Source organism: Odontesthes bonariensis, chromosome 1, assembly GCF_027942865.1.
Source record: "Odontesthes bonariensis isolate fOdoBon6 chromosome 1, fOdoBon6.hap1, whole genome shotgun sequence".
NCBI lineage: Eukaryota > Metazoa > Chordata > Actinopteri > Atheriniformes > Atherinopsidae > Odontesthes > Odontesthes bonariensis.
Window position 1 is genome coordinate 21,784,825 of NC_134506.1, and position 26,942 is coordinate 21,811,766.

The 26,942-nt window shown below is 40.8% G+C and overlaps 1 protein-coding gene across 1 annotated transcript; it reads right to left on the reverse strand.

The window, feature by feature from the left end:
- Nucleotides 1–1,629: 1,629 nt before the first annotated feature.
- lmo1 (LIM domain only 1) lies at nucleotides 1,630–26,256 on the reverse strand. The gene is made up of 4 exons (XM_075460091.1): nucleotides 25,410–26,256; nucleotides 11,580–11,793; nucleotides 3,512–3,637; nucleotides 1,630–2,128 (listed from the first exon to the last, which is right to left on the reverse strand). The coding sequence occupies exons 1-4, from the start codon at nucleotides 25,429–25,431 to the stop codon at nucleotides 2,023–2,025; spliced, it is 468 nt and encodes a 155-aa protein (XP_075316206.1). The 5' UTR covers nucleotides 25,432–26,256; the 3' UTR covers nucleotides 1,630–2,022.
- Between the last annotated feature and the right edge of the window lie 686 nt (nucleotides 26,257–26,942).

The following is a 26,942-nucleotide window of genomic DNA, read 5'->3' on the forward strand; positions in this document are numbered from 1 at the left end:
AGGAAGTTTGCCGGCTTTGTCCAAAAAAGGCAAAAGGAGACTGTGTTGGATAATAAAGAGATGATAAGTCTTAGACATTAAACATATTAAAGGCCTTTTCCATACCCCTGACAGCACATTAATTCATACATTAAGTTAAGCCACACAGAGGATTTGAAACGTCGACAGGCTGTGAGTGTGTGTGTGTAAGTAAGGAATAAACACTCGATGTGGAGAATAAAACAACAAAAGGGCTGAATGAAGCGAACTTGGCTATTATTGTGAGGAGCTTTGGCTGGCCTCCTCTTTGTCTCTTTCCTTGTGACTGTGTAGAAATATTTAGGGACATTTTCATTAAACCTATACTAACCCTAACCGTGAAGCCAAAAAACAAAGTGTTTTTAGCACAGGTCTGATCTAAACAGAAAGAAATGTTGATGGAATTTTTTGGGGAAAAAAACTGTATTCTTTACAATTTTCTGTGACTCCTCTCGCTTGCCAACTCGGATCCCCACTTTTTTACAGCCACTGATTGCCTGAATGTGAGATGTTAAGAGAACCTCGTAGTCACATAACTCACCAGCATATTCTCAACCTGTGAGTAACATTGTAACAAACTGTGCGCACACTTATCAAAGAACAGCTATCAGTTCACATGCCCATGTCCTGCAGTCAAAAAAGCAGGAAACTAATACGAGGTGAGTTTTAATTTTAATCATTTGGCACCTACATGGGTTAGCATAAGCTCTTCTCCTCTTGTGTATGGTTGTTTATCAGTGGCGAAACACACTTCACTCACGCCGTTTAGTGCCGTCTTTACCTCTGCCTGTGTATGGGCCGTTTAGGTGACATCTGTAAATTTTAGCCTCAGGAAATAAACGAGGTTAAACTCCCCCTTAACTGTCACTGCACTAGTGTTGCTACTGGTATCATGGCAACAGTGTATCACCAACTATTATGCTTTTTCAGATATGGGGTTAATTCATACAACTAGATGTAATGAGCAAACTCAGTGAAGTGGATTATCACTTGATGGATCAGATTAATATTTGACAGCTCCACCACACTTTGTGTATTGGTTCCTGCTTGGTGTATCAGAGATAACCTCATAAGATAAACAGACACTGTAACGCATCTCCATTAACAGAGTCTTCTGGGGAAAGTATTTTTTAATATAGCTCTGTGCTTCCGTTGCTGATGAGTTTGAATGAGCTTGAACTCAATGAGCATTTATTTTCTCTCTAATTTATTTGCCGTTGCATTTAATTTCCAGGCCAATTCACCCTCATAATCAAATGGCAATTAGTGATGCATGAATCACAGAGCAGCGGCTCAGCTTATCTCACTTCCATGACACCTGCATGTTCACAACAACACAGTTTGGAGAAGCCATTGTTTTATTCCAAATAACATCTTATTAAGTTAATTTTTAAACAGCTTTTCTAATTCCATCCGGACCCTGCAAAATGGGATAAAACTTGATTTGTTCTGTCATAATTTAAAGAGGATTTCAAATAGATTTTTCTCTTGCAAGGCTTTTTATGGAGTCGCAGTTCTTGGAGACATGATAACATATCAACACATGGGATAACACCTTTGGTTTTAGCAAGAGGGGGGGGGGAAGAACCTCACAACAAACATTTAAGAATCTTTAATTCACACTAGTAATAAAATTGCATTACATTTCATAAAATAAATGTTCCAGTTTATATATACAGAAAAAACAGACTGTACATACCCTCCAGTGAACCATTTCTAAAAGAAAAAGAAAACAAACCTCAAACAAATTTCACAAAACATACAAGCAATACAGTGCTCAGCTAAGCAGGCACAACTGTACATCAAAATTTGTAACTGCTCAGTGTTGGGGTGTGGGAGGGGCAAAAAGTTGAACATTTACAATAGAGTCCTTAGGGACTGATAAAGGGGTTTTTAAAAAGTATTGCAGGCAAGCAGACGGACGCTTGTCTCTTTCCAAGTGCAACAGAACATCCATCTTGTGTGTAAAGTGTGGAGCCGATTGTTGCTGCCATGAGGTTCCGACTATTGAACCTGTGTCTCAAAGCTCCCATTCAGCTGGCCCTCCTCATAGTCCATTTGACACAAAATCATGTTGTTTTTTAGGAAAAACTTGTCCCCCACGCAGAACCTGTTGGCAGACAAAAACAGAATCAAGGTTGTTGTTCTGAATACAAAGGCGCTTTCTGCTGGCACTGTGACACAGTGGTGTGTGTTTGCCTTTGAAAATGTTGCATTTCGGATCAGTAGGTAAAGATGTTTCTGTTTGATTGTGCACATTTGGCCAGGAGTACAGCCCATCAGATTCAAAGCCTGTTTTGATGGTCATCATAATGCGTGGCTTCAAATAAAACCAGATTAAAACCCTGTCCTATTGGAAAGCAAACAGACACGAGCTCTGGCACCCAGTAAAAGGTAGGTCAACTCTCTTTTGCCTGGTAAAACGGCTGTGGTGCCACACAAGTCTCGAAGGAATCTCTGCCACGGGGTAAGCTTTTCAAACACCAGTTTGGTTCCAGAGTTAGCAATCATATTTCCTCTAAAGTCTCAGAGTCAATTGAAGAGGGAAAATAACACATAGCAGCCTGCCCTACTGATGTTCCTCTTTATGCTACTGTTTGTTTGTGTGACACAGTGGACACAGCTCCATAATGTGACTGAAGGGGTGTGAAGATAAGAATATAGCTGAAAATAGCTTGGCTTCAGTAATATGCCAGGCTGGTAACACAGTAAATAAAGCTGGTAACAGTCACAGTCGTGGCAATACTGTGCCAGATGAGACTTGGCTTCGTGTCTGCCAGCTGAGAGGAGAAACTGCAGTCATAATTCCCTTACAGCAGGTGTTCACTATGGTAACTGAATCTGGCCTGCAGAAGGTTAATGGGCTTGTGCTGTGTGGAGGAACAGGGTCACAGCACCCCTGACAAGCATGCAAAGGACGCTCTGCTCTCAAACTGGTGCCATTACTGACAGTATATTAATGGGAAAAAGCAATATTTGGGTATGTCATATTCTATGTTCGTCATACCATAGGCTTTGTGCTTGTTCCAATTTCATAATGGGCCCTATCCCTTATCCCTAAGAAATCATTTTACACCTGTGTGGGTCTTTTCTCGTTTATGCTTTTGGTGAGCTTAGTTTTTGCAGCTCCTGTTCGTATTTGCACACATAAGAACAAGAGCTAATTTTACATCTCGCTGGCTTAAAAGATTTAAAGATCTCGCCACGAACAAGAACAAACTGCTGGCAGTGTGTCATAATAGAAAATAATTAGCAGGGTATTACAAATGCAGAACAACACAACAAGACAACCAAATTTTTTTTTTTCCAGACTTACCAGCTGCGGTGTGTTTTAATGCAATTAAACTGAATATTTTATTTGGACCAGAGGGTTTTTTTTTTTGTTCCTTTTTTTTCCAAGAGCTTCTAATATTTAAGCTACTGGCCATTTTAACACTCCATTCATATTTTTTTTAAGGCAGTGTTGTTGTGCATTTACGATACCCATTCTTACCTCTGGTTACAAAGCTGACAGGCAAAACAGTCCAAATGGTAAACATTATCTCTGGCTCTCATCACCATTTCAAAGGCTGGGATCAGTTTACTGCAGGCTGCACAGTTCCCTGTTGTACCAAAGAGCCTGAAAGACGGAGAGAAAAGAAAGATTAACTCGCCTTGCCTTTGCTTTCATGCACAGAAAGAACAAACAAAAATGTAGCTTAACCAAAACAGGAGAGACAGAAAAAAGAGTAAAAGCAGGAAACGGGACATGATAAAAATACCCTGAATGTAAAGCACAAATCTTTCTTGGCATTCTGTTGGTATTTTTGTTAATGAGAGTTCCAAACCTAGATCTTAATACTTGACTAATGATCTAATTAAAAATATCACATGGTTTTAATCTCCATCTTCAAAGAATTTCCAGTTTGCACAATGCAAACCAACACAAATAAGTCTGAGGCGAACCATTTCAGCTCCTTAAAGTCCTCAAAATACATAAAATGATAATGAGTTTGTTTACAACTAAAGCCAGTTTTACAGGACGTTATAATGCGATCATGAGTCGAAAAAGATCTCTTCTACAAGCTTGTGGGTTCAATTCCTTCTCTCTCCGTCTCCATCATCCCCATTTAATTCGGAGAAGAACTTGAGTTTGAGATGTGGATGTAACCGTGGAGTTATCTGAATGTTTTACATCGAACCCACTCGGATCTCACAGTAGCTTGTTTAGACTCAATAGGTAGGAGGCAGATGATAAAGATCATAGTAGAAGGCACCAGTGGAGAACATTTCTTTCTTAAAGTGAAGGAGCCTCAAATGCTTTTTCTCAAGTCTGATTTACATTTTCATTTTCCACACGCATGGCCCTATGTTTAATTTGGAGATTCTGGAGCACAGATACTGGAGATTCATATATTCTGCAGCAGGAGAAGGGCCGCTTCACAGCTTTGTAAGAGGGGATAAGGCAACAGCAGATTGTCATTCCAGCAGTATGTTTAACACTTTTCCCCAAACTTGTAGGGGCTCAGACAGAGGAGTTGGAGTGTTGATATCCTGCCTCGTTTATGCTTGTCCCATTCAGTTGCTTTCACCTTGTTAAAGAAAATGTACATCCAGCTCTGCTTCTAATTAGGGGCCACTGCCCCAGAAGAGCAGAAGAGACCGAAACAGAGAGAGAAAGGTTGTTATGTTCCATGAGAAGGATTCACGGGGTGTTAAACTGAGACACTGTTACGACTGGTTACTGCTTCATTGAAAAAAAAACAAAAAAAAACTCAATGTTCTCATACAGTAGGCATCTGCCACCCACCGGGTGCTCTGTAATGCACTCGAAGCCACCGATGGCCTCACGTCTCGGGTATGGTGGCTATGTCTATCTTTAATAATATGGACTCAACAGACCATCTTCCAGGAGACCCCAAGTTTGACTGTAGTGTTGACTGTTTTACCTCTGAGACCATGGCTCCGGTGCCTTGGACATTGTTATTCTATTATACATTTTTTTGTGTTTCATTTGGTTCGATTTAGGAAGCAAAAGTAATTGGTAAGCAGAAGTAAATGAAAGTTTGGGATACAAATAGATCTTTGCAAACCTGTTTCTTTCTCATAAAACGTCACAATGTAACTTAGTGTGACAGTTGCTGGGCTCTTCGGATTGAGAGATGCAGAGATTGTACATATCTATCGATGAAGAATGCTGAGATCGCATGTATCTTGGGTTTTTATACACATATGTTGATAATATTTGACACTGGTGACTAGACTATTTTATAATAATTATGTACTTCTCCATGTTTCACTACAGCAGGGGTGGGTTACACATTGTGATGTAATTTTCTCTCCCTCTGGGGGAAACCTAGAGGGCATTAGTTGCCTACACAGACTGATATTCACATGCCTATAACAGCTAGTAGGATTATCGTAACTCATCTCTATCACACCCTGCTGGTCTGCAGACATGGTGCCCACCTGATGCATCCAACTCGTGAAAATGCTTGCTGGGGAATCCCTTGTCGACTTGCTGCTGACATTAAGTTCTACTTTCACAGCAATGTGTCTCATCTTTGGCCAATTGTCACCTTTGTGCTATATCTGTTACTGAAATACTGCGGGAGTATCCTTGTTTTTGCTTCATTATGAGGATTACTGGAGCTTGGTACTGGAGACTAAATTTACAAACTAAAGCCTGCAGAAGCTGGTAAACGCCCACGTCTTTCAAACTACACAGCTCAAGTCTGAAGAAAAAAAGCTTCCAGCACATAGCACGGTAAGCTGAATAGAGCTACAGTACCCAGACCATGTTCTCTTAAGTGAGACTGATCCTTCTTAATCACCTTCAAATCATGACGCAGTCCACTTCTTTCATGCTAACCAGGTGGCCTTATCTGCTTTGTGATTTACAGTCACGGGCAGAAATTTGGCTCAGAGGAGTTGGAAGGGATTAAAGTGACCTGGATGTGCCTGTGTCCCTCTCATATAGTTCTTCAGCCAACAGTTGATGTGTCTGGGTTTTAATGTGGTGTCAACATATGGCTTAATTGAGCTCCTTGTGCTAAGAGGAGATTACAGCCTGAGAGAACTGTTCAAACACATTACCTTCTCTATTCCTGCTCCTGCAGTGTGAAACTATAAGCAACCAAAGAGATCCATCACTGCAGTAGTCTCATGAGTAACGGCTGAGGGGGCGCTGCATATAGTAAGAAATGATTTTCACCTCACAACACAATACAGTACCATAGCCATCATAATTTGGTGTTTTAAAGTTGCTCAGATCCTCAATCTTGCCCATTTTCCAGCTTTCAACACATCAACTTCAAGAACTGACAGTTCACTTGCTGCCTTACACATCCCTTCCCTTGACAGGTGCCATTGTAAAGAGATAATCAATATTATTTACCTGTCAGTATTTTTTTTTCAGTGAGGAAAGGCTTGAATACAATATGCTGTATGTGACATCATTTAAGAGTTTATGTGATTTCTTCAAGAAATCTAAATCCATCATTTGACCCAGGTTGTCCAGATGTACATTGAAATCATAAACAATCATTTATCCTGTCAAAATTTGATGATACAGAAACATATAATGATGAGATGCAACAGGGGTTATTTTAATGGTTTCTGTCAGAGGTTTTAATGTTGTGGCTGACTTGTATAACTACATAGACCATCGAACTGTTCATGCTGTTACCTAAGTCATAAAAGAAAAAAATAATCTTGATATGGTCCGAAGCTCTGAAACAGTGCCTTTAAAAGAACATAAGCTGTAAATTGCTTTTCAGAAACAGTTTAATTTATAAAAAGATTTTTTCGGTCTGAATAGTCTATTTTTTGGAAGAATTCTCCCGTATTGTTCCGACACACGTCCCGTATTGTAGGAGTGCAGTGGCTCATGCACTTCAATTTCCCTGGTCATTTGGATTAAATAAATCAATATTCTCCAAAGAAAGGTAAAACATTAACATCATAGTTTTTCCTCAGCATTGATGGTTAAATGGTATGGGAATTACTCAAAATTAATATGGTTCAGAGCACTGCGTAATAACGTGAACCCTGTATGTTTTTCTAATCAATAATTTAAAAATGGTACGTACTTATGATGACTTTTGTTCTCGAAAAAATATTTTTTATAAATGCTTTCTGTGGTTGATTTAAATGAATTAGAGGGTTAGAAGTGCTTCCCATAATAACGTTTGAATCAGAAGTCATCCATATTGTTGCTCAGATTAAATTTTGTTATTCTAAGGTGGTTCATACAAAAAAAAACCAATCTCACACTCGGATTAAGCAACGTTAATTTAAATATGGAGGTGCACTAGTTTTTTCCCCAAGATCTTGTATTATTCACTGAGTTGGACCGCTGTTAAAAGTCTTTCCTGGCACATCCCAAAGATCCTCAACTGGGTTAAGATCTGGACTCTGTGGTGGCCAATCCATGTGTAAAACTAATGTCTCATGCTCCATGAACCATTCGTTCACAGTTTGAATCAGAAGAAACCTAACCCGGTCATTCACTACATTCTGCTTGTCGGATTACCATTTTTATGGGCACATAACGTTGCTGAACCTACACCTGACCAACTGATTCAGCCCCAGATCATAACACTGACTGAACGGGCTTGTATAGTTGGTACGAGACATGATGGGTGCAGGACTTCATCTGCCGGTCTTTATGCTCCCGAGCAACTCAAATAACAAATTTGTGGTTTTCTTATAATTACACATCTGTTTAGTCCCGATACCTTGAGTTCTTTTCACATTGTGCATGTAGAAATACTCTTACTTTCACAATTAAACTGTGTTGTGGTGACCTCGCCGGTTGATTTTCTTTTAAATAATTAAGTGATCTCAGTTTGCGATTATTCAAGATTTTTTTCTACTGACCTAATTTCTTCTTTGATGATGATAGTCCACCACTGTGCTTCCAAGTTTTAAAATGAGCTAGACAGTTCTTAACTAAATTTTTGCACCAAGCAACCTCCTTAGTTGTTTTGTTTGCTTGGTGCAGACCAGGGATTTGACTCATCTGAAACTGAGTAACATCTTTTCCACAACCACAGGAGGTTTCTTTCAGTATAGTTGTTTTGGTAATGAGAAGCAACTCACTGCATCAGTTAGGGTTAAATAACTTGTTGCCAGCTGAAATGTAATAGTCACGATGGTACTTTTCCTATTTACTTGGTTAAATCCAGGTGGTGACTTTTTTTTAAGGCATGGCAGTGTATGACAACTCGTATCTCTGCCTAATCCCTGCTTCATATCCTTTTTCAACCCAGGAGAATGACTGTACTCATTAAAAGATTTCTTGTTTAGGAGCTAAAAATGTAACCGCGTGTGCTGGTGTGGGATGTTGAGAGCAGAGTTGGACGGCAGCACCATAAAGAAGCTCTCTTTCCTCTGCTATTGAGTCATTACAATGGGTCCTCAGAGAAAAGAAGGCCTTCTTTAAGTTCTTTCAACTCGCTGCTTTGCTAACTTCAAACTGTCAAAGCTCCTGTAGTGCATCAATTGCCTCTCTGTATTGCTTCTCTCAGATTGGTTCTTTAAGATTTCTACCTGTTTTCTGAACTCGTTGAGACTTCCCAGCCTGTGTGGGGTTTGTCAGATTTCATAAGCGGAAAAGCTGTTAATGCATGCATTGCGTGTTCTGACCTTCCCCAACAACTGTGTCTTTTTAAGTGTAAACCCTTTGTTCTGATCTATCGTGCCCAAAAAAGGAAAAGCAACTCTGTTACCTCCTAAAGGAGAGAGGACTGATTTAAAAAGCAGTCACACCCACATATCGAGCTATCATCTTCCCCGTGCTTTTCCTTTGGTTTGTGAGTAGCTTATAATGTTCATTTTCTTGAACACGCTCCCCTCTTACAGTTAATTATACCCCATTTTGATAAGTGGAAGACTGTTATGTCCTTTATGAAATGAAAGATTATATGATATCAGTCTTGACGTCCTGATGATCACACAATAACTATATCGGCCCAAGACATAAAGGCTTAATTAGTTTGATGAAAGAATGGATGAAAGAATGTGCCGTAGCTGCTTAAAAAGATGTATTTTTTCATTTTATTCTATGAACAGTGGCATGAGTGTCATGTAGGTCCGTATGCTTGTAGATGCTGTACGCTTATGAAGGGCATGAGAGGACACCGGCTGCGTTGTGTACAGACACTTCTTTTGTGTGTATGTGTTCTAAAAAAGAAAGCTTTCGGAAAGTTTGTGTGTATTCACGTTGCTAAAGCCACTGAAGGAAAATCACAGATGGAGCTCCTATAATAATTAATGTGAGTATGGCAGGGTTCCAAATCCTGAGAAATAACTAGTGGGTTTGATCCACTGCTTGTGTTTGATAAAGTGCAGGAGCTTAATTTCTTGTACTAATTTAAGATAACTACTCCAGGTGAGAGTAGTCTTTGTCACATACTTAAAAAAGAGGGAAATAAAAAAGAAACTGGTGCTGGGTGGACACTGTATCACTAACTATTGAATGCTCTGGTCTCTCTTGCTGCCTCTTCTTTGTGCGCAAGGCAAGGTTTTTTAATTTGTTCCATAATAGAATTCATCTCAAGCATCTCAGCCATTAAGTGTTCTGCATTTATCGCAGCCTGAAGAGCAGGCGAGTGGGATGGATTTCATTAAACAATCTGGGCCAGCAGAGGGGCACAGGAAGCTCTTTTCCTCCCCTCTTTCTATTTTTTTACCTTATTTTAGTGTTTGTAACTCTTGATTTCACATGCCACTCTCCTTTTTTCGTCCCCTGTCTGACTTCTACATCTTAGTGGTCTAATGTTTAAGAAAGCTTTTCCTGTACCCTCCACTGCAGCTTTGGGGTTGGAGTTGCTGTCCTTGCAGCTGATGTATTTTACCACGTGAAACCCTGAGCTTCATTATTTTTGCCTTTTCTTGCTCATTTCCCCATTTATTATTACCTCATCTGTACCATCTGCCCCTTTTGGGAGCAACATCAGGTCGAAGGGTACCTCTCACTGCATCTTAAAAGCATTAACTGTGGGTGGGGACTGATGGATAGTTATGGCCTATCTCATCACAACGTCTCAGAGCGCTTCTCCAGTGGGCTACAAGCTTATTCCAGGTCACAGGAAGAGCTGAGATGATAGTTAAATGTCACCCAAAGTCATGGGAGGGGTAGGAAGAAAACCAAGCTAATTAGGGTTCTCTTTATGTTGGATTTTAGAAATCGTTTGAAATGAAACTGCTCCTTTAAAATGCAGCCTCTAAAATTAGAACAGCAAACTGATCCAAAGCTAACAAGGGGCAGCAGCAACTCAGGGGTGACAGAGAGCTGGAAGCTGATACATTGCGGGAAAATGGTGACAGGGAAAGGGGGAGGGCAATGCAGGAGGACAGGGTGTTTTGGACAGGAGGGGGGCATAGGGCACCGGCATCCCTAAGTCGGCCCCTGGGGGATTCCCTCTCAGATAAATGGTAGGGAATGTGACCTAACGCCCAAGAAATGGTCATGTTTAATTTAACAAGCAGATGGCCGGGGCATCTGAAGTAGGAGGCGGGGCAGTGGGGAAGCAACAAGCCTGCCTGGAGGATTCTCACAGCCTACAGCTCAGCTACAACTGACTGGGACCTTTCTTGACAGAGGTTCTTCATGTTGTGTAAACACAGAGACAAGTATGGAAAAAATTAATCACCAGTAGAGTGATATTCCCTTTTTTTTTAAAGTATCACATTGCTATTAGTGATAGACCGAATAATTGAACAGTAATTTGCCATTGTGATATTTAGACATTTGCCTATTTGATAAATGTTTCTATTCATATAAGTCGACTACAGACAGAGTGCAGAATACATCTGTTTCACCATTCTGACCTGGAGCAACGACTGGGTTGTGTTGTTTTACCTTTCGAGCCTAGAATGATGCACACATTGCATCAACATTTTCGAGACACGCTAATATTATTTTTAAAATATATTGAGAAACACAAGGGCAGAGTCAGTAATTTACAATAAAAGCTGAAGGTTTCAACTCTCAAATAGTTTTTATTTCATGGTTCTAGTTTCTTCAAAGCCTGGGAAATAAAAAGGTTTTAGTTAGCAGTTTTAAGGTTTTAGGAGGCTGTTTTTAATCATTGCCGTAGGTACGAATGGGTTAAGCAAGCATAGACACTAAAGACATGTAAAATAAATGCTCAGCAATTTTGTCATTATCACAGTTAAATTGCTGTATTTCTATCAGTTAAGAAAATGAAATGATTTAATTTTGACATGTATGCCCCACCATTCTCTCTAAATAATCCGCCATTTAAAATCCACCATTAATAGATATGATGGGCCCTCTCAAGTCCCATACTTCTTTAGTAATATCCATTGAAGTTATGATTGTTAGAATTCTAAGAATTGGAGAAATATTGAAGAAATACTGAAGAGAAATATTTTCCTACATAAGTTACATTGATTTTTTAACTATGTGAAAATCACAGGGAACACACTAAGAAACCAAAGCAAACCAGACCAGAAGGTTAAAAAATGGCTCTTTTCAAGTCACACAGCTCTTGGAATGCCATGGCTTTTGTGTTTGTTGTGAGTGGAGAAAGGTGATTGGGTGTTTTTCTTGCCTCAGGTAGTCCCTGCGACAGAGGATGAGGTTGGCTTTCGTATAGAGGGTGGAGCCCACCTCCCCCAGGCGGCAGTCGCAGCAGGCACATTTGAGACAGTCCTCATGCCAGTATTTGTCCAGGGCCTTGAGCAGGTAGCGGTCTTTAATCTTGCGATTGCAGCCAGCACACCCCTTCTGTTTCCCTTTGGGCTGGACGGAGAGCATCGGCACACCTGTAGTGATAAGGAGACAAACAGCCATGCGTGATTTACGGCCCGGGAACACGAGTGACTTTTCATGTTCTCATTTTGATAAGCTGGCTGCTTCTCGAGGCGTCTAAGCCTGGCCTCGCACACGGCCACAGCACACTGCCTACCTGCTTCATATGCATTAAAGAAAACATTCTTCCATGTAGATAGGCACACAGGTCACATTGGGCTACAAAGCCTTGACTCACTTGTTCCACTAAGAACATGCTGTAATACAAAAGTTACATGATCACTGGCAGTGGGATTCAGACGAGGGGGCATGTCTCATGGATTTCTGAGAATAGAAAAACACAATGTGCATTTAGCTTTTTGTGGTATTTACAACAAGCTGTGTAGTATGTTACTTACCTACCATTTCATCAAAGCCCATTTCACTCAACTGTCCACAGCTGTAAAAGCTCCTCATGGGCTTTGTTTGGTATAGATTAACATTAACCTTTTAAAAAGCCTCTGACCACAAAAACGTTGCTACCAGACCCCAGTGAGATATGTTATGGCCTAAGTGCCTTTTAGCATACACGCACCCTGTGAGTGTTTCATACAGTGACACACACTCACAGTAGAGCACACACTAACCTCAGAACACACACATGGTGCTCCATACTCAGAGCATTACAGCCTTTCCTCCTTTTACACTTATCTCTACTCATGTCCGCAATGAGCGAGCCTAAGTTACCAAACTGGCAAATTGCCCTGCTGTCATGCAGGTCCCTTTAAAGTGCGCCTTTTAGCCTCCTAAAGGACAAATAAAGTCCATTTAATAACTGCACTAAACACTAATAGTCTATGTGTGGTTGACATTTGTGTTTAGACTAAAAGCCCCCCTCAGGCCACTGGTACAGCAGTGGCCTGAGGGGGGCCACTGCCTCCGTACCGGAGGCAGGGACACGTAGCTCCCCTCTGTAGCACTAACAGGTCTGCCACAGCTGAAAGCACAAGACAACAGCTCTTAAGACACTCTCTCACACACTGAGCTATTGATCCGTCTAAAAGAACACACAGTGGACGCCCATTGCCAGTATGCTTTCAAAACACATTTGTCTCTCTCTGTCTGGAAAAAAAAAGAAAAAAGGGCTGGACATTCTGCGTCACGGGGGGTAAGGCCAGCATTTTATTTGTGTGAGTAGCTGTAAAGGCCGATTTTAAACATGCTAGATGGAGTTTCATACAAAATGTTGCTTATTTGTTATTTTCGCTGGACAAGATAAATGTTTTTTTTAATTTGCATCTCTTTGGCAGGAAGGTATGTACGACAGTGACAGTGTATTGTGCAGTTGGACCTGCTGTTTGGCTTTGCTTTGCTCAGTGATAAACACAACCTCGGCTGGCAAGAAGGAATTGCTTCACTCTGTGCTGTTTTTCTCGGCTGAGTCTATCGAGTTTGCTCCCTTTCACAAAAATCTTACAGCACTTTTTAGCACACCTTACTTGGAACATAAAATCATTTCTTCTCTTCCTCTCAGTTTCTTTCATAAGCACATACACACTTAAATGGACTCACAAAGTGCCTCATTGGATCCAGATTTGCTCTGCAATTTTTGGCCATCCCCACATCAATAATGCTACAAATGTAATATGATTAGCATTTTCACTTTTAAAAAAGAGGTGAAAGAAATAGGAGCACTTGTTAGTCAAATTTAGAGCTCTGGTTTATATGTCAGTAAGTGTTCCAGTGGTGTTGAGCTGTCTTATTTCTTTATAAGAAGTAGAAAAAAGAAGCTAATTGGTCCAGTGCTGGTGATGGGAGCCATCAATTAGTGTGCCGCATGCCCTCCAGCTCCCTCACCTCCCTCCCTCCCTAAAACAGACCCCTTGAAGCTGCCGCATTAGGATCACAAAACCTGCTATAAATACCAATGTACAGTGTAAATGAAGCTAAAAAGCTTCAAATTCAAGCCACACTGGATAAGGGCGGACTCTCTACCTGTATTTCATGGCTTGTTAGGGGAGCTCTCTGCAGGTATGCCAGCAGCGTTCGCCTGACAGGCTTCTACAGAACTAAAAACAGTCTTAATGAGCAGAGAGGCTCTGTGTTTCTGTGTGTGTGTGTGTGTGTGTGTGTGTGTGTGTGTGTGCTTCAGAGCTTGTGAAAAGCAAGAGAAAGGAGTTGCTTTAATTCCCTCAAGGATCACAAAAATCTTTAATTTGCCTTTTATGACACCTAATTAGTTATTCTACTCAAAATCTTTGCTTTAAATAAGAGAACTAATTATACAAAAAGGTCGTTCCTCCACCTTCTGAGAACTACTCCTAATTGGTTGAGACCACCATCTGCCACACACTCCTTAAAACATATCATGTGTGTTTTACATCACATTTGAAAAGGACAAAGCTTAACCTATCCTTGAGTAACTGTATGCTGCTCAATGCAACAACAACTGGACGCTTTAAACTCTGGGTAGCATCATTAAAGTGACACCATAGTTTGTGTCTGTTATGACCCAGGTTCTATGTTTGTAGTTAGTTGACATTCCTTTCCATGTGCGTATGTGCTGATCCTTTAGTCCTGCTGTAAGCGTAGGAGACATATCTCAGTGGTGGAACACCTAATGTCTGCCAGAAAAGCAGTTTTTATATTCAACTGATGCCTCTGTCTTAAAGCCATTGCAGTGAACGAACATTAGTTGGATGTCTTTGACCAACGAAGCCTCTGGAAATCGGCTTTAATAAGTAGTGTAGCATGCCGTAGCAAAAACTTTCTAAACAAAGAGCAGTGATAGAAAGGAAGGGATTGTGTAAAGTAAATGTCTTTTCAATTCCTTTAATGCCATGAGACATTTTCTTGCACCTGTCACCACTCCGGGCGCTCTGCGAAACAGCAATGTAGAACTGAACCTCCACTTCTTGCCACCTCCCACAAAGCTGCATTATGAAAGAAAGCTGCAGACTAGGAGGGAGCCTCCACTTAATCCATTCCATTTAACAGATACAAGTGCCACTGACCTTCCAGTGTCATTTCATGTCACCAAAAGCATGCCTCTCCACATCACAATTCATTCCTCCAGCAAGGGGTGCATTTTACCCCTCAAAGTGGAGAGACAGCACTTGCCCTGACAAATATGCTTATTGAGGGGGAATTTAATTTGCCATTAGTTCTGTGTGTAAAGCCTTGTCATCTCTCTGTTTCTTCAAGATAGTATCTTTGAAGAATTTGTAGAGTTGGTTTTACTTAGCCCAAACCGTCTGTCAGAGCATGCATTTTCATTATAGATAGCATCCGATTTCTGTTCCCACATTTACACTTCCATCTTTTCAGCTATCAAAAGAAAAAATCACATCAGTCCACTAACCTTTTTTTGGTATATTTAAGATTTTGAAAGAAAATGTACTGCATGGAGCACCTGAGGGAGTGTTAAAAAGCAGAATAATACAGTTACCAAATACTCATGGCAAGTTGGTATTTTTAAAGCAAGTCAGTGTTTGAAATGCATGTCACATTCAGTCATATAATCTTGCAGTTTTCTGTAAGGCTATCATATGTCATTCATGCAACCTAAAGGAGGACTGGTTATTGATTTAGCATCGACTGCTGTGGCTGTGTTAATCCTAATCATCACATCACTCTGGAAAGAACGGTTCCTAGTTATATTTCAAATACAGTTTACTGTGACAAAAGTTAGAGAAGAATGTGGGAGGCAACTATTAAAATAGCTGTCAAATCATTTTAATGATCAACTATGAGCTGGTTTTTGAAGATTGTAACTGAATTCCCTCATTCAGGGTATCCATCAGTTCACAACTACACACATGCTCCCAGTGGAACAGCTGCTCTCATGGGCACTCAGCCTGTAATGGCAGGAGGAACAGTTACATCTGCTTCTGTGTTTTGTTAAATGCCTTTTGATCAATTAAAAGCACTGACGCCATGGTGGGATGCAGACTTCACTGGTTCATGAGGTAAAGGATCTTGATGAGAATCACTCAGCCTTCCTGACACATAGAGAGGGAGGTGGGCTTTCAAGGAAGTGCAAGCCTGCCCTGGGTGGGCCTTTCTCTTGGGGCCCCTATAATTCCAGCTCCCAGCTGCACTAAATAAGAAAGTGTTAGCCACCAGCATGCTAGAGACACATGCTGCGATGCACAAGGAAATCATATACCACAATCGCCAAAGTGATTGCATTTATCTGGAACATGTGCACTTATCATCATCACCAATACCATCTATTAATTCAGAACATTGCTGTACAAGCCATCAACCAGGTATTAATGGACTGCTGTGAATCTAAAAACTACTGCATTTGGTTGCCACACTACTGCATATAACCCTATAAAAGTGATTTAATCATTATATTATATTACAGAAAAACAGGGGTAACAGTATTAAAAAAAAGGAGAAAACGACTATGTTGCTTCTCTATAACATGGACTCTCGTGGTCTTCCATGAGTTGTCTGCCTTCTGGTACCATTTTGCCCAAGTCTTTTGTGTTTCAGCCACCCCTGTAAATGCTGTGGCCATGGCAATCCCAAATTAAATCTGTTCCTTGGCCAAGGGTGTCTGCCACTAAGGCTAATAGAGATCTGATGCAGATGTCCTGCTATTGTGTGAAGGAATCAGCCCCTTCCATGCAGCTTCCATCATTTCTGCAGTTGGGCCCAAATACATGTTTTTCTGTCGCCAAGACAAAATACGAGACATCTGGTAATAATATCAGCTGGAATACACATGTCAGTTGAAAGCAGTCTGATGAGCGTTTTTGGAATGATAAACAAAGACCTCTGATTCATGTTCCTGTCGTTAGTTGGAGCATATGGAGGGAGCAAAGGAAAAGATATGCATGAGCACACACACTCACACTTGGAGACACGTGCATACACTCTTCATCCCAAATTGGGCAGTTTCTTACAAGGCCCGAGTCAATATTACATTTCAAACTGGCTGTGTTTTTCTCTTATAATTTGCTCTAAGAGCCATCTATATTACTGTACAGCATGCTGCTTTTCCAGATGGTTGTGTATGAATGCTGGGGTCTGTGAGGTGAATTCTGGGACTGTATGCCTGCTATGATTATGACATAATTAACACCCACAGTAAGTGGGAGAGAGAGGAGACAGGGCTGGTGCAGGGGACTGTTCATTAACAAGATGCACTCTCTCAAACTTTGCAGCTTGCTGTGGCTAATAAGCCCCGCTGAAACGGAGCCCAGCCGTCCCTTGCATTGACCCTGGCACTGGCCAGGATAAGGGAGGGTTTTGTCTCCTGGAATAATTGCTCTTTTCACATGTTACAAGTGTCCTGACCCCTACGGTCGGCAGCCACTTTCCCTACCATAATTACTCCTGATCCGCTCCAAATGAGTCAGCCGCATTAGGGCTGCAATAACACTGGCCCAGCTTCAAGCGCGGCATGGGGAGTCTCAGCAGAGCAGCCTGGAACAGGACTGCCTTTTCTCCCGGCCCACGGTCATTTCCATCACGTCAGAGGTGCATTTCTTATTCTTGAAGTCAGCACGAAGGCCCTGGGCCCTTTTCTGAAGCTTACAGAAGGCATTGTTAGCTGCTGGTGCTTACTGCTCACTGTGGTTTGGCTGCAGACTCCATCCCAATTAACGGAAAACTTCATTAGGGTGTTTTTTCCACACTTTTCAGCCCCCTATTATTTTTAATTTATTCACATGGGGTTAATTAAAAGAAATGTATCACAGAGATATGCAACAGCTTTCTAATTAAATTCATTGCTCCTGTTTTTTTTAAAGACATGAAACTGGCAGAGTTTCCAAATTATTACAGAAGGCGACTTGTTCCAACACTTCATTGCTCAGTAGTAGGTTGAGATTGGAACTCTGCAAGGTAATCTGTCAACAGTACAAATGGAGTTAGAAAGAGTGAGATGGGGGAAGAAAATTAAAATGAGGTACTAAGATTAATGAGGAGACATGACACCAAACATTCATGATTTGTTCATGCAGGTTTACCTGAATAAACCCACGAGAGCTCTTACAGTGAAGAAGGACGATTGTCAGAATGCTGGCAGAACACCAAGGTTTGCTCCAGCCAATCAAACACGGGGGTACTGTTAGGCTTTGACTTCTGTTGACCTAAAGAGTTTACATTTATAAACTTGCCATTTTAACTTCTCTCTTTCTCATTCCAGTGCAAGTGGCTAGTAACCAAGACAGTGAATGCGTCTTCATTGTCAATCCTAGTAAAGTACATACGCAAGATCAACTGACATGTCCTCTAGTCTGAATTTGAGACCAATTAAAAGAAAAAACATTTATTCCTAAACTATATACTTATAAACTTTCTAAGAGGCTAACTTATCAGCCACACTTTGATACCCATAAAAAAATCAAAAAAGAAAAAAAACTATTAGACCTGACGCAGCCACTTTTCTGCCACCCTGAACAAATTGCATCAACACTTTTTAGACTGCATTAAAAATGCATTTGGAGAGGAATAAATGTAGCCTTCTAAAGTTTGTGTCACTCAGGAGGTCAGGAAGTGATGTACAAAATCCTTCCCGCTTCCTTGCAATTACTGAACACTTACTATTTTAAAGAATATGCCAGGAGACAGGTGTGCCATTCAGGCTCCTCAGTGTGTTGAAAATGGAGGGGAAGAAGGAACACCATACTGTGTTGCACTGTGTGAGGTTCTTTAATCTTGAATAATGCAAATTCCCAACAGGGGGGCAGTTTTTTGGCAGCTTGGGCCTCTAATGTCATTCAAGTACCCACTCCCACACCTGATGGGGTAAATAATGAGGGTGATTGGGTGGGTGCACAATTAGAGAGGAAGCCTTTATGAAGATGTGGGATGGTAAACTCAGCCGTCTCATATGGTCAGGTTGTCCAGAAGCTCTCCGTGGAGAAATACTATCGATGGCATTTAATATGTCATTATGAATATGGCTTTAATGAATTCCTTTTAACACGTTATATTACCTCATAATATGAAGAATGACCCTGCTTTTATTTCCTCAAGGAGTGATTCTTGTTATTGGCTAAAATCAAATGGCAAGTCGGCCATAGAGAAATAGTCAAATGAAATGGAATAAAATGAAAAGTAGTGTGAGGAGAATGGGAGTAGGGGGAGTTAAAGGTCTGTGAAACAAGCTCAAGTTCATGTTAAGTTCACCGGTATGTGTGTGGATGGCAGCTGCCATTTGCCTCTGAATCTGTAGCTACAAATATCATACTTAAGCACAGATTAAATCATTAACTTCAATAACCAAAACTTAATCTATTTGGCCTTTCAGGGCAAATAACAACCCTCTTTAATCACAGGTTTTAATTAGCTACTTAAGATTTTATTTACTGAAGGTCATCCAATAAGGGGTTAGTTCTCAGCAATTTGCTCTTATTGATGAGAAGACACCCCGAGCTTTTCTATTTACCAACAAGATAACCGTAAGATCTAAAGAAAGTGTGACAGCTCCATCCTCCTGGTTTTGGGATTATTCTGGCACAAAAACAGTTCATTAAAGGTGGCTTTTAATTTACCTGTTTGTGGCAAAAAGATATTCAAGTGACATTTTCTTTTCTTTTTTTTTTTTAAATGCTCTGGTAAAGGTCATTTTAAGTTGGATTGGAAATTAAAAAAAAAAGTTAAGTTTAGGTTGTTTCAGGGTAAATATGAATGCATTTAGCGGCATCCTTATCTAACTGTGCAGGTAATGGGAAAAAAGGAGTCAAGAAATAATACCATTTCAGGGATTAAACAAAAAACTGCAACCTCTTACTGAAGGCTGAAACTACTTTTCTGACGCTGGACCTGCAGAAAACTCAGCACAGTGATGGGACTTCAATAGAATGTTATGAAGTTAAACTGACGCTCTTGAAGCCTCACTAGCAGCCCCTTGAGGCTGTTATGCTCCCTACACCCACAAGTGTTACTGAACAACCAGCACTGCCCCTCTGTGAGCCGCACACTCACACATGCAGGGCTAGAAACAAATGAAATAAAACTCTGCATGGATCAGGAGTTTTCCAAATGGGAAAGTTTCACTGGCAAGAATTTCTGTTGACCCAGAGAGAGCACAACAGACCTGTGTTTATGACTCCCCAAATGAAGTTAAATGATTTACGTAGTATTTCCACAGGTGTCCCTTCTTCAGCTCACAAAGAGCCAGTGTTGATCAAACCGGTGACAATTTACTTTACAATTTGCAGCTACAGTCCCATTTGTAAAGCTTGTCATGATGACTTAAACTGGCTGGACCAACACCGTTTCTGATGATAATCATCATTCGAGTTCCAACAGCAATAAAGTTTTTTTTGACAATATTCATAAATTAGCATTGAAATATGAAAAGAAAATATTGGGAAAAAAATATTCAGTGGCTTTTTCTTCTTTTTTTCAAAACAAAAATGACATCTAAATATTTGATATTTTGCACGTGGATGAAAAAAGTAATTTCTTGATCTGGTGTTCACTGGCTCTCCTCTCTCTTTCGGCTTAAACCCAAAATATTCCTACACCGGAGGTGTTTTTGGACAAAAACCTGTTAGCCTCGACTAACAGGTTGCCTTAACAGTACCTGTTTCACTGCCACTACGTGTGGGGGAGCTGCCCTAACCCCGCCTATAGTGGTTCCCCAACATAGAGAGCTGTCGGAAACAGCAGAACCAGGAAGGACAGTTAAAGGTTGTTTTTTTTTCCCATTCAGCGTAAGTGCTGTGAAGAAAAGAAAAGAAAAAAAAAAAACTAATCTTATTTAGGAGTTATGTTGGCTAAAATCTTTGTGACACCATTACAGTAATTATGCTGTCATAAATCGATGACATAATAAACATGCCATGCCGAAATTTGTTCAAATTTTCCACTCCTTCTTCACAGATGCATTTCCACTTTGAAGAGAAATATGTGTTCGTACATTTCTTTCAAAATAGAAATTCCTCTAAACACCTCATTAGACGCCACAACTCCTACCCTTTATTTGCCTTTACACCATTTTCCTGGGACTTTCCACTCATAAAACAAATATATACACACTGGAAATCGTGATGTGCCAGTAGTTACTAATAACTGCCAATTTAACTTATCAGATTTTATAAGCTCCCAGATTTACAGTTGGCATCGACTTTAGAAATCCAGCATACAGTCAGGTCAATACTTTGGAGAAATACGCATCAAGGGATTATATTTTGGAGGGATTACACCAGACCGGCTTCGCATTGAACGAGTTATTATAGATCGGTTCCTTTCATACACATCAGTGCAAACATCATTTGAGATTTGGTTTTGTGCATGAGAAATGCACTGAAATGATAATCTGTGTAATTTAATCCACTGTTTCATTGTTAAAAACAAAATAATGAGCTCCTTAAGAACCGTAGTTGACGACGCTGGAGTGTAGACAGCAGCTTGTATCAGTGACTTTGCTGCATGTCATTCCTCACGTTTCGTGTCCTTCTTTTCTAACCCTGTGATGACAGACTGAAGGAAATATTATTTTTCCAGAGAGAAAAGACTAAACTTTACAAAGTTACATCTTAACACCCAAATCAGAACAGAGAGCATTTAAATAATGAATTTAGCATTAGGTAAAAAGCATCATTAGCATCACTCGGTATATTTCTTCCCACTTTGAGATGAGTGTTGTCAGCAGCGCCTTATGAGTCAGCTTTGCAGAGACAGGTGGCTGTAAGACCAGCTTCCGACAGGTTCAAACAGATGAGTAACTAACTATTTATACATATTTATTTGTTCCTGTCAGCATGTGATTCAACTAATATTCTTTGTTTATTTTAGTTTTGTACAGAACTTCTGAACTTTAGATAAGACACCAGTGCTCCTTTAATGTATTTTTAAGTAATGATTCATCTCGACCTGCTATTCGTGGAAACGAGGGTTTCACTGCAACATTTTCTTTTGTGCTCATGTATTTTTGGGCAGTTTGAATCTCTCTTTTTGTACACACAACCTGATTTCACGCCAGAAGTTCATCTTGACATTGAAAATAACACGTGTGTAAAAACAGCGGGTCAGGTTTAGGTATGACACAACAGGGATCGCCTGCCCCCTGTGATGTATGCTGTAGCCACACATCTTGTTGCGGGAATCTTTATGATAACATGGCGAGCATGTGGCCTCTGGCAGTAATAAAAGGGATGCTCTTGCAGCTCAGGAGTGCATAATTGAGTTTGTGCGCCACACTGATGAGTGCAGCCATTTACATCGAAGGCAGGTGGGCGCGCTCGCCAACACGTGTCTCTTAAGTCTCAATCCGGTCCCTTTGAATTCCACTTAGATCATGGAAATGATACGCATCTACCGCACTCGTAAATGTGAAACGATCGGGGCTGATAGGGATCTCAAGGTTTAGTGGCGACAGACGAAATTGTCTCTAGTGAGAATTCTGCATTTGTAAGATCAGACTCAGATAAGATAGAATTAAACACTCGTAGCTGAAAATGGTCTTAATGTGGTTTTGTTTTCAGCTTAGCTAAATGTGAATATTGGCGTAGTGTGAACAAAAATCTGATGACGCACATGTTGCCTGTCAGTTCAAGATACATAATGTTATCATCACACATGCATGTCTTGGTACCATTTATTTTCACGTGTATTTTATAAGAAAACAAGATTTGTGCAGGTTCCACTTTGTTTGAAACACACACTGTATCCTGTCAAGCCATGTTTACAGTACAACAGAGGTGCTGCAGGTGCCTCTAATAAAGCTCACAAAAAAGAAAAGAAAAATACATTCTGACTTGAGAAAATATCACACAAAGCAATGTGTTTGTAATATTGTTCAAGGCCTAGAGCACAAAAACCAGATGTAATTTCAATATCTGAAATGGGCAAGTTTAATTTTGAAGTACGAGCAAACCAATAAGCTGAGAAAATGGCAAATACAAGGGAGCAAATTGCATTCCTTTGTAAAAGTGAAAAGACTTAAGGAACATATAAAAGTAATCTCCAGCTGGAAATTAGAAATCAACCCTCAGAAACCAAATAACAGAGAAGAAATATTACTGTCCACTTTCTAAATCAATATAACATCGCTACAAGACAGTATTACCATGGTAACACTGGTAAAGAATGAAGCAATTCTTATTATTTCAAAATAAAAATCGGAGCCTGAAGCCTAAGTTTTATTAAAGCAGCCGACAGATTGCCAGTCTGTATTCATCTGAAGCATTGCTTTCCAATCACATGCGTTATGATTGTACAAATTCCACCTGGAGAGGATGACGACTAGATTCTAAATTAACCATCAAAGGTCACCAGAAATTTTTTCCGGGGTTGGAAGATTTTCCTTTTGCTCTGTTCTATAAGTGACTAAACTGTAGTTTTGTTAATATTCAGCAGAAATATGCCTTAAGCATAGACCCACTTTCTTCTCCTGCAGTTAAGTGAGAAATTGGCTGAGTTGCTTTTTTTCCCCCCTCCTCTCAAATTAGACGCAAATTGGAGCCTCATATCACACGTTGAAGTAAAATGTTGACGCAGAATATTTTGGTACATGTGTTGCTGTTCATTACCAACTATAACCTGCACATTAGGTCCCTCCACAGAGCAGTGCTTGTATTCCTTCCACAGTGCACCGCCATACTGTCACTGCTTTACAAGGTAGTTTGTATTAGAAGTTAGTGACTTAATCGTCTGAGAAAGAGGTGATTAGTTTAAGGTGTACGTGTAAATTGTCATATACATTACATATAAGATGTGCAGATCTATCCAAATTAAAAAAACATATGTGGAATATTTCATGTTTGATCAGAAGTAATTAGGAAAATGACAACTGACAGCAGTATGTGTTCAGAGATTCTGTTCTGGTAATTGCGCAAATGGTTGCTGACTTTTCTTTGAGAAGTCAGAGTTCAAAAGCAGTCCGCCAAAAAAGCAGCATCATTACTCTGTTGCCAACTTGGATCGGAGACTTTAAACACAACACCAGACACACTGATGATCTGTTTTATAGGCCACGGAAAGACGATATGAACAAGATATGAACACTTAAGCTGCTTGTCCAAACACAGGCAAGCATAACGATAAATCAGTTAAGAAAAACAAAGTGATTGTACACTCGTGGTCACCAAAAACACTAACCCACACCTCCCTCGCCACATGCGCACACATTTATTTGTGCAGGCACTTAGAGGATACATTAGACAAGAAGGTTGAATTGACAAGCCTATAACTTTAGAGCCAATAAACGCTAAGAGGGCACCAAAGTGAAAGAGACCAGAGCCAAGCTGCTCTGTTGACAACCTGGCCAAAATGCTGGAACTGTGGGTTGGACCCAGCAAATAAAGGGTGAAGCTTTTAGGCAATGAGCAGCAGGTGATCTCAGCTCTTCTGCAAGTCCTAATGCTCCTAAAAGCCTCTCTCCCTGGTTCTGTAATTGGGCATCAGTAGTTAATGTAGTATTGACTGCATTACATGCTCCTGTGCATCCTTTCCCACTAATGCCATTTGCATCACCTTGTACATTTACCATATTGCTTAGCCAATAACTGTTAAAAGCAATCTGAATCATGAATCATATAGGGAACTTTTAGCAAGACAGACATCCAGAGGAGGCAATTTACAGTTGAGTTAATTTGAGTACATTAGCACAACCTGGCTTCAGCCAGACAGACCAATTTATGTCTCTGCCACAATCCTTTTATTGGTTCTTAGATGTGTAAGTGAAAGGATGCTCCGCTAAGACAAATGAAATATCCATTTTCAATCATAAATAATGGGTTGCAAATGCATTCATTACTTTTGGATGAGGAGGAGCCCCGGGTGAACTTCAGTGCATCACAGAAATCTATCTAGAAATAAAAACAAAACATTTGTTTTATGGTCCGTGAAGGCTGTCACTGTGAATGCCAGCAGGTAGTCTTTATGTATCTTCAAAAGACTCTTAAAGAGGCACCGAATACAGAAACAACGTCAGAATCACTTCTTTTATAACCACATAAATCCTTTAGTAGGTCTGTTGTAAATATATGAATATCCCCATCATGTCCCTTAAATGTTGTCAGCGCATATAGGCTACTAAGAGCCACGCAGACATGAAAGTGATGAATTCACTGCACATCTGAACATCAGTTTAATCCAAAATGGGACGTCATTAGAAGCGAGTTTGATTTAAATTAAAATTAATTAGATTGCCTTACCCATTAACCTAAATACATTGAAATAGATAAGTAATGCAAGTAGGCCTATTTTGATGGAAAGTGAGTGAACGTTTCACGGCGCTATCCATAATTTGCAATCAAGTTAAAAGCACTCTGCTGTCATCTCCCATCCCGTGGTGATGTCAAAGGCTGCCTCGCCAACTTCACAGACGCAAAAAGCACTCAGAGGAGGAAAGGACAGAGGAGCCACACGCACCGCAGCCTGTGGACTATCCTCCAACTCTGGCTTACACATCAAAACGCAACACACACATGTGGTCTGAAATAAACTCCTCCAAACTAAACTGCGTTGGTGGAACTTCAAGGTACGGAAAGCAGCCACACATTATTCTCGTTTCCTCGCGAAAACACGGACCCTGTCGTGACTGAATGGGGTTTGGAAAAGCCAATGTGTAGCGGAGGCTGCGGGAGCGCAGGGTCCGGGGCGACGGAGGGGAAAAAAGAAGAAAAATGTCAGTAGTTTCCCCGGGTTAATGCATCCTACTGTAGTAGATGTTACTCACCCTCTTCCTTGTCCAACACCATCGTCCTGAGGAACGAGGAGTCCTTCCCCGGGCGATCCGTCCTCGGCTCCAGCAGGCTGCACCGCTTGGTCTGTTCGGAGCTTCTCCTGGAAATGGCTTTAAAACGCGCGGTTGACTAGACTACGCCTTGATAAACGGGGAAGAAAAAAAAAAAAAAAAAAGAAAAACCCTAGAAAGATGAATTGCCTCCTGCACGTTTTCTCCCCCCCTATCAATAATAATTCATACGCGGAATGGGGCGATAAACACGACGAGAACCCTCTGTCCGGGCTGAACTGTAATGCAAATAAATAGCGATCACACGGCACTGCTTGCTCTTGATAAATTCCATGCGAAGAAATTAGGCAAAAACAATGAAAAGCGATATAAATCTAGAGTATCTGTGTAAGAGTGCACACACGGTGGGATCAGACGCTCAGACTGAACGGCTGAGCTCTCCTCGCTGTTAATGCTCTCCCTTTCTGCCTCTCATTTGCTCCGAAACAGCAACTATATTCAAACAAATCCAATTGCAAATCTGACAACTGCTAAAAGCAAACTCGCGCCGCCTCTCTTCCAGTTTATGTGCCGCGCTCGCCTCTGCTGCCACTGAATAAATGCGCGCAGTTTCCAGAGACCCTCGGATTCCCCTGTTAATTAAATCAATTCATTATGCTCAGATCTGATTAGCAGCCCTTCCCCCCTCTTTGAATCAATTATTCAATACACAAACATAATTGCTTGTGCCAGAGGTGTCTAAGTATTAGCTTATTTAACTCCAAGGACACTAATTACCCCTAGGGCAAGGGAACTTTTCTCATTAATTCTGACAAAACACAAAAGCACAGCTAAGGGAAAGTGAGTGTGTGTGCGCGCGCGAGTCCGTATGCCAGTCTGAGTGTGCGTGATGGATAGAGAGAGAGAGAGCGAGAGAGAGAGAGAGAGAGAGAGAGAGAGAGAGCGCAGAGCGCGCGCACGTAAGGTTGTGTTGATACGCGTGCGCATGCACGCGGGTGCATGTGTCAGGGAGAGACATTGAATGGAGAGCGATTCTGCTACTTCGGTGCCTGGTCGATAGAGTTTGAGTAAACATAAAATGCGCTTATTGGTGTTGTTTTTTTTCCTCCTTACTTTTTCCCGCAGAATTGAAACCATCTAATGCAGTCTATTTAGCAGTTAATTAGTGTCCAGACGCAGTTATCATACAGGCTGCAGATAAACAGTCGTTTCAAAAGAGACAGCACAACAGATGGGCCTCGTTTTTGATTAGTGGGTAGATAGAAGGTTCAGTTTCAAATCTGGTAATATAATTGTTGCCTGTTATTGCCAAGATGAAAGTGTTGCTGTTTCATGGTGGAGCCTTAAATAGCACCACTTTCACTTGCCCTGCGGAGACTGTTAACCAATTAAGGGTGAGATCCAACAAAGATTAGCCATTTAGGAGAGTGGAGTGGAGTATAGCAACAATAATGCTGGTTTGTCAGCGGCCAGCAGGCTGTCTGTGGTGTGAGCTTGCTCAGTCTGTCCTTACCT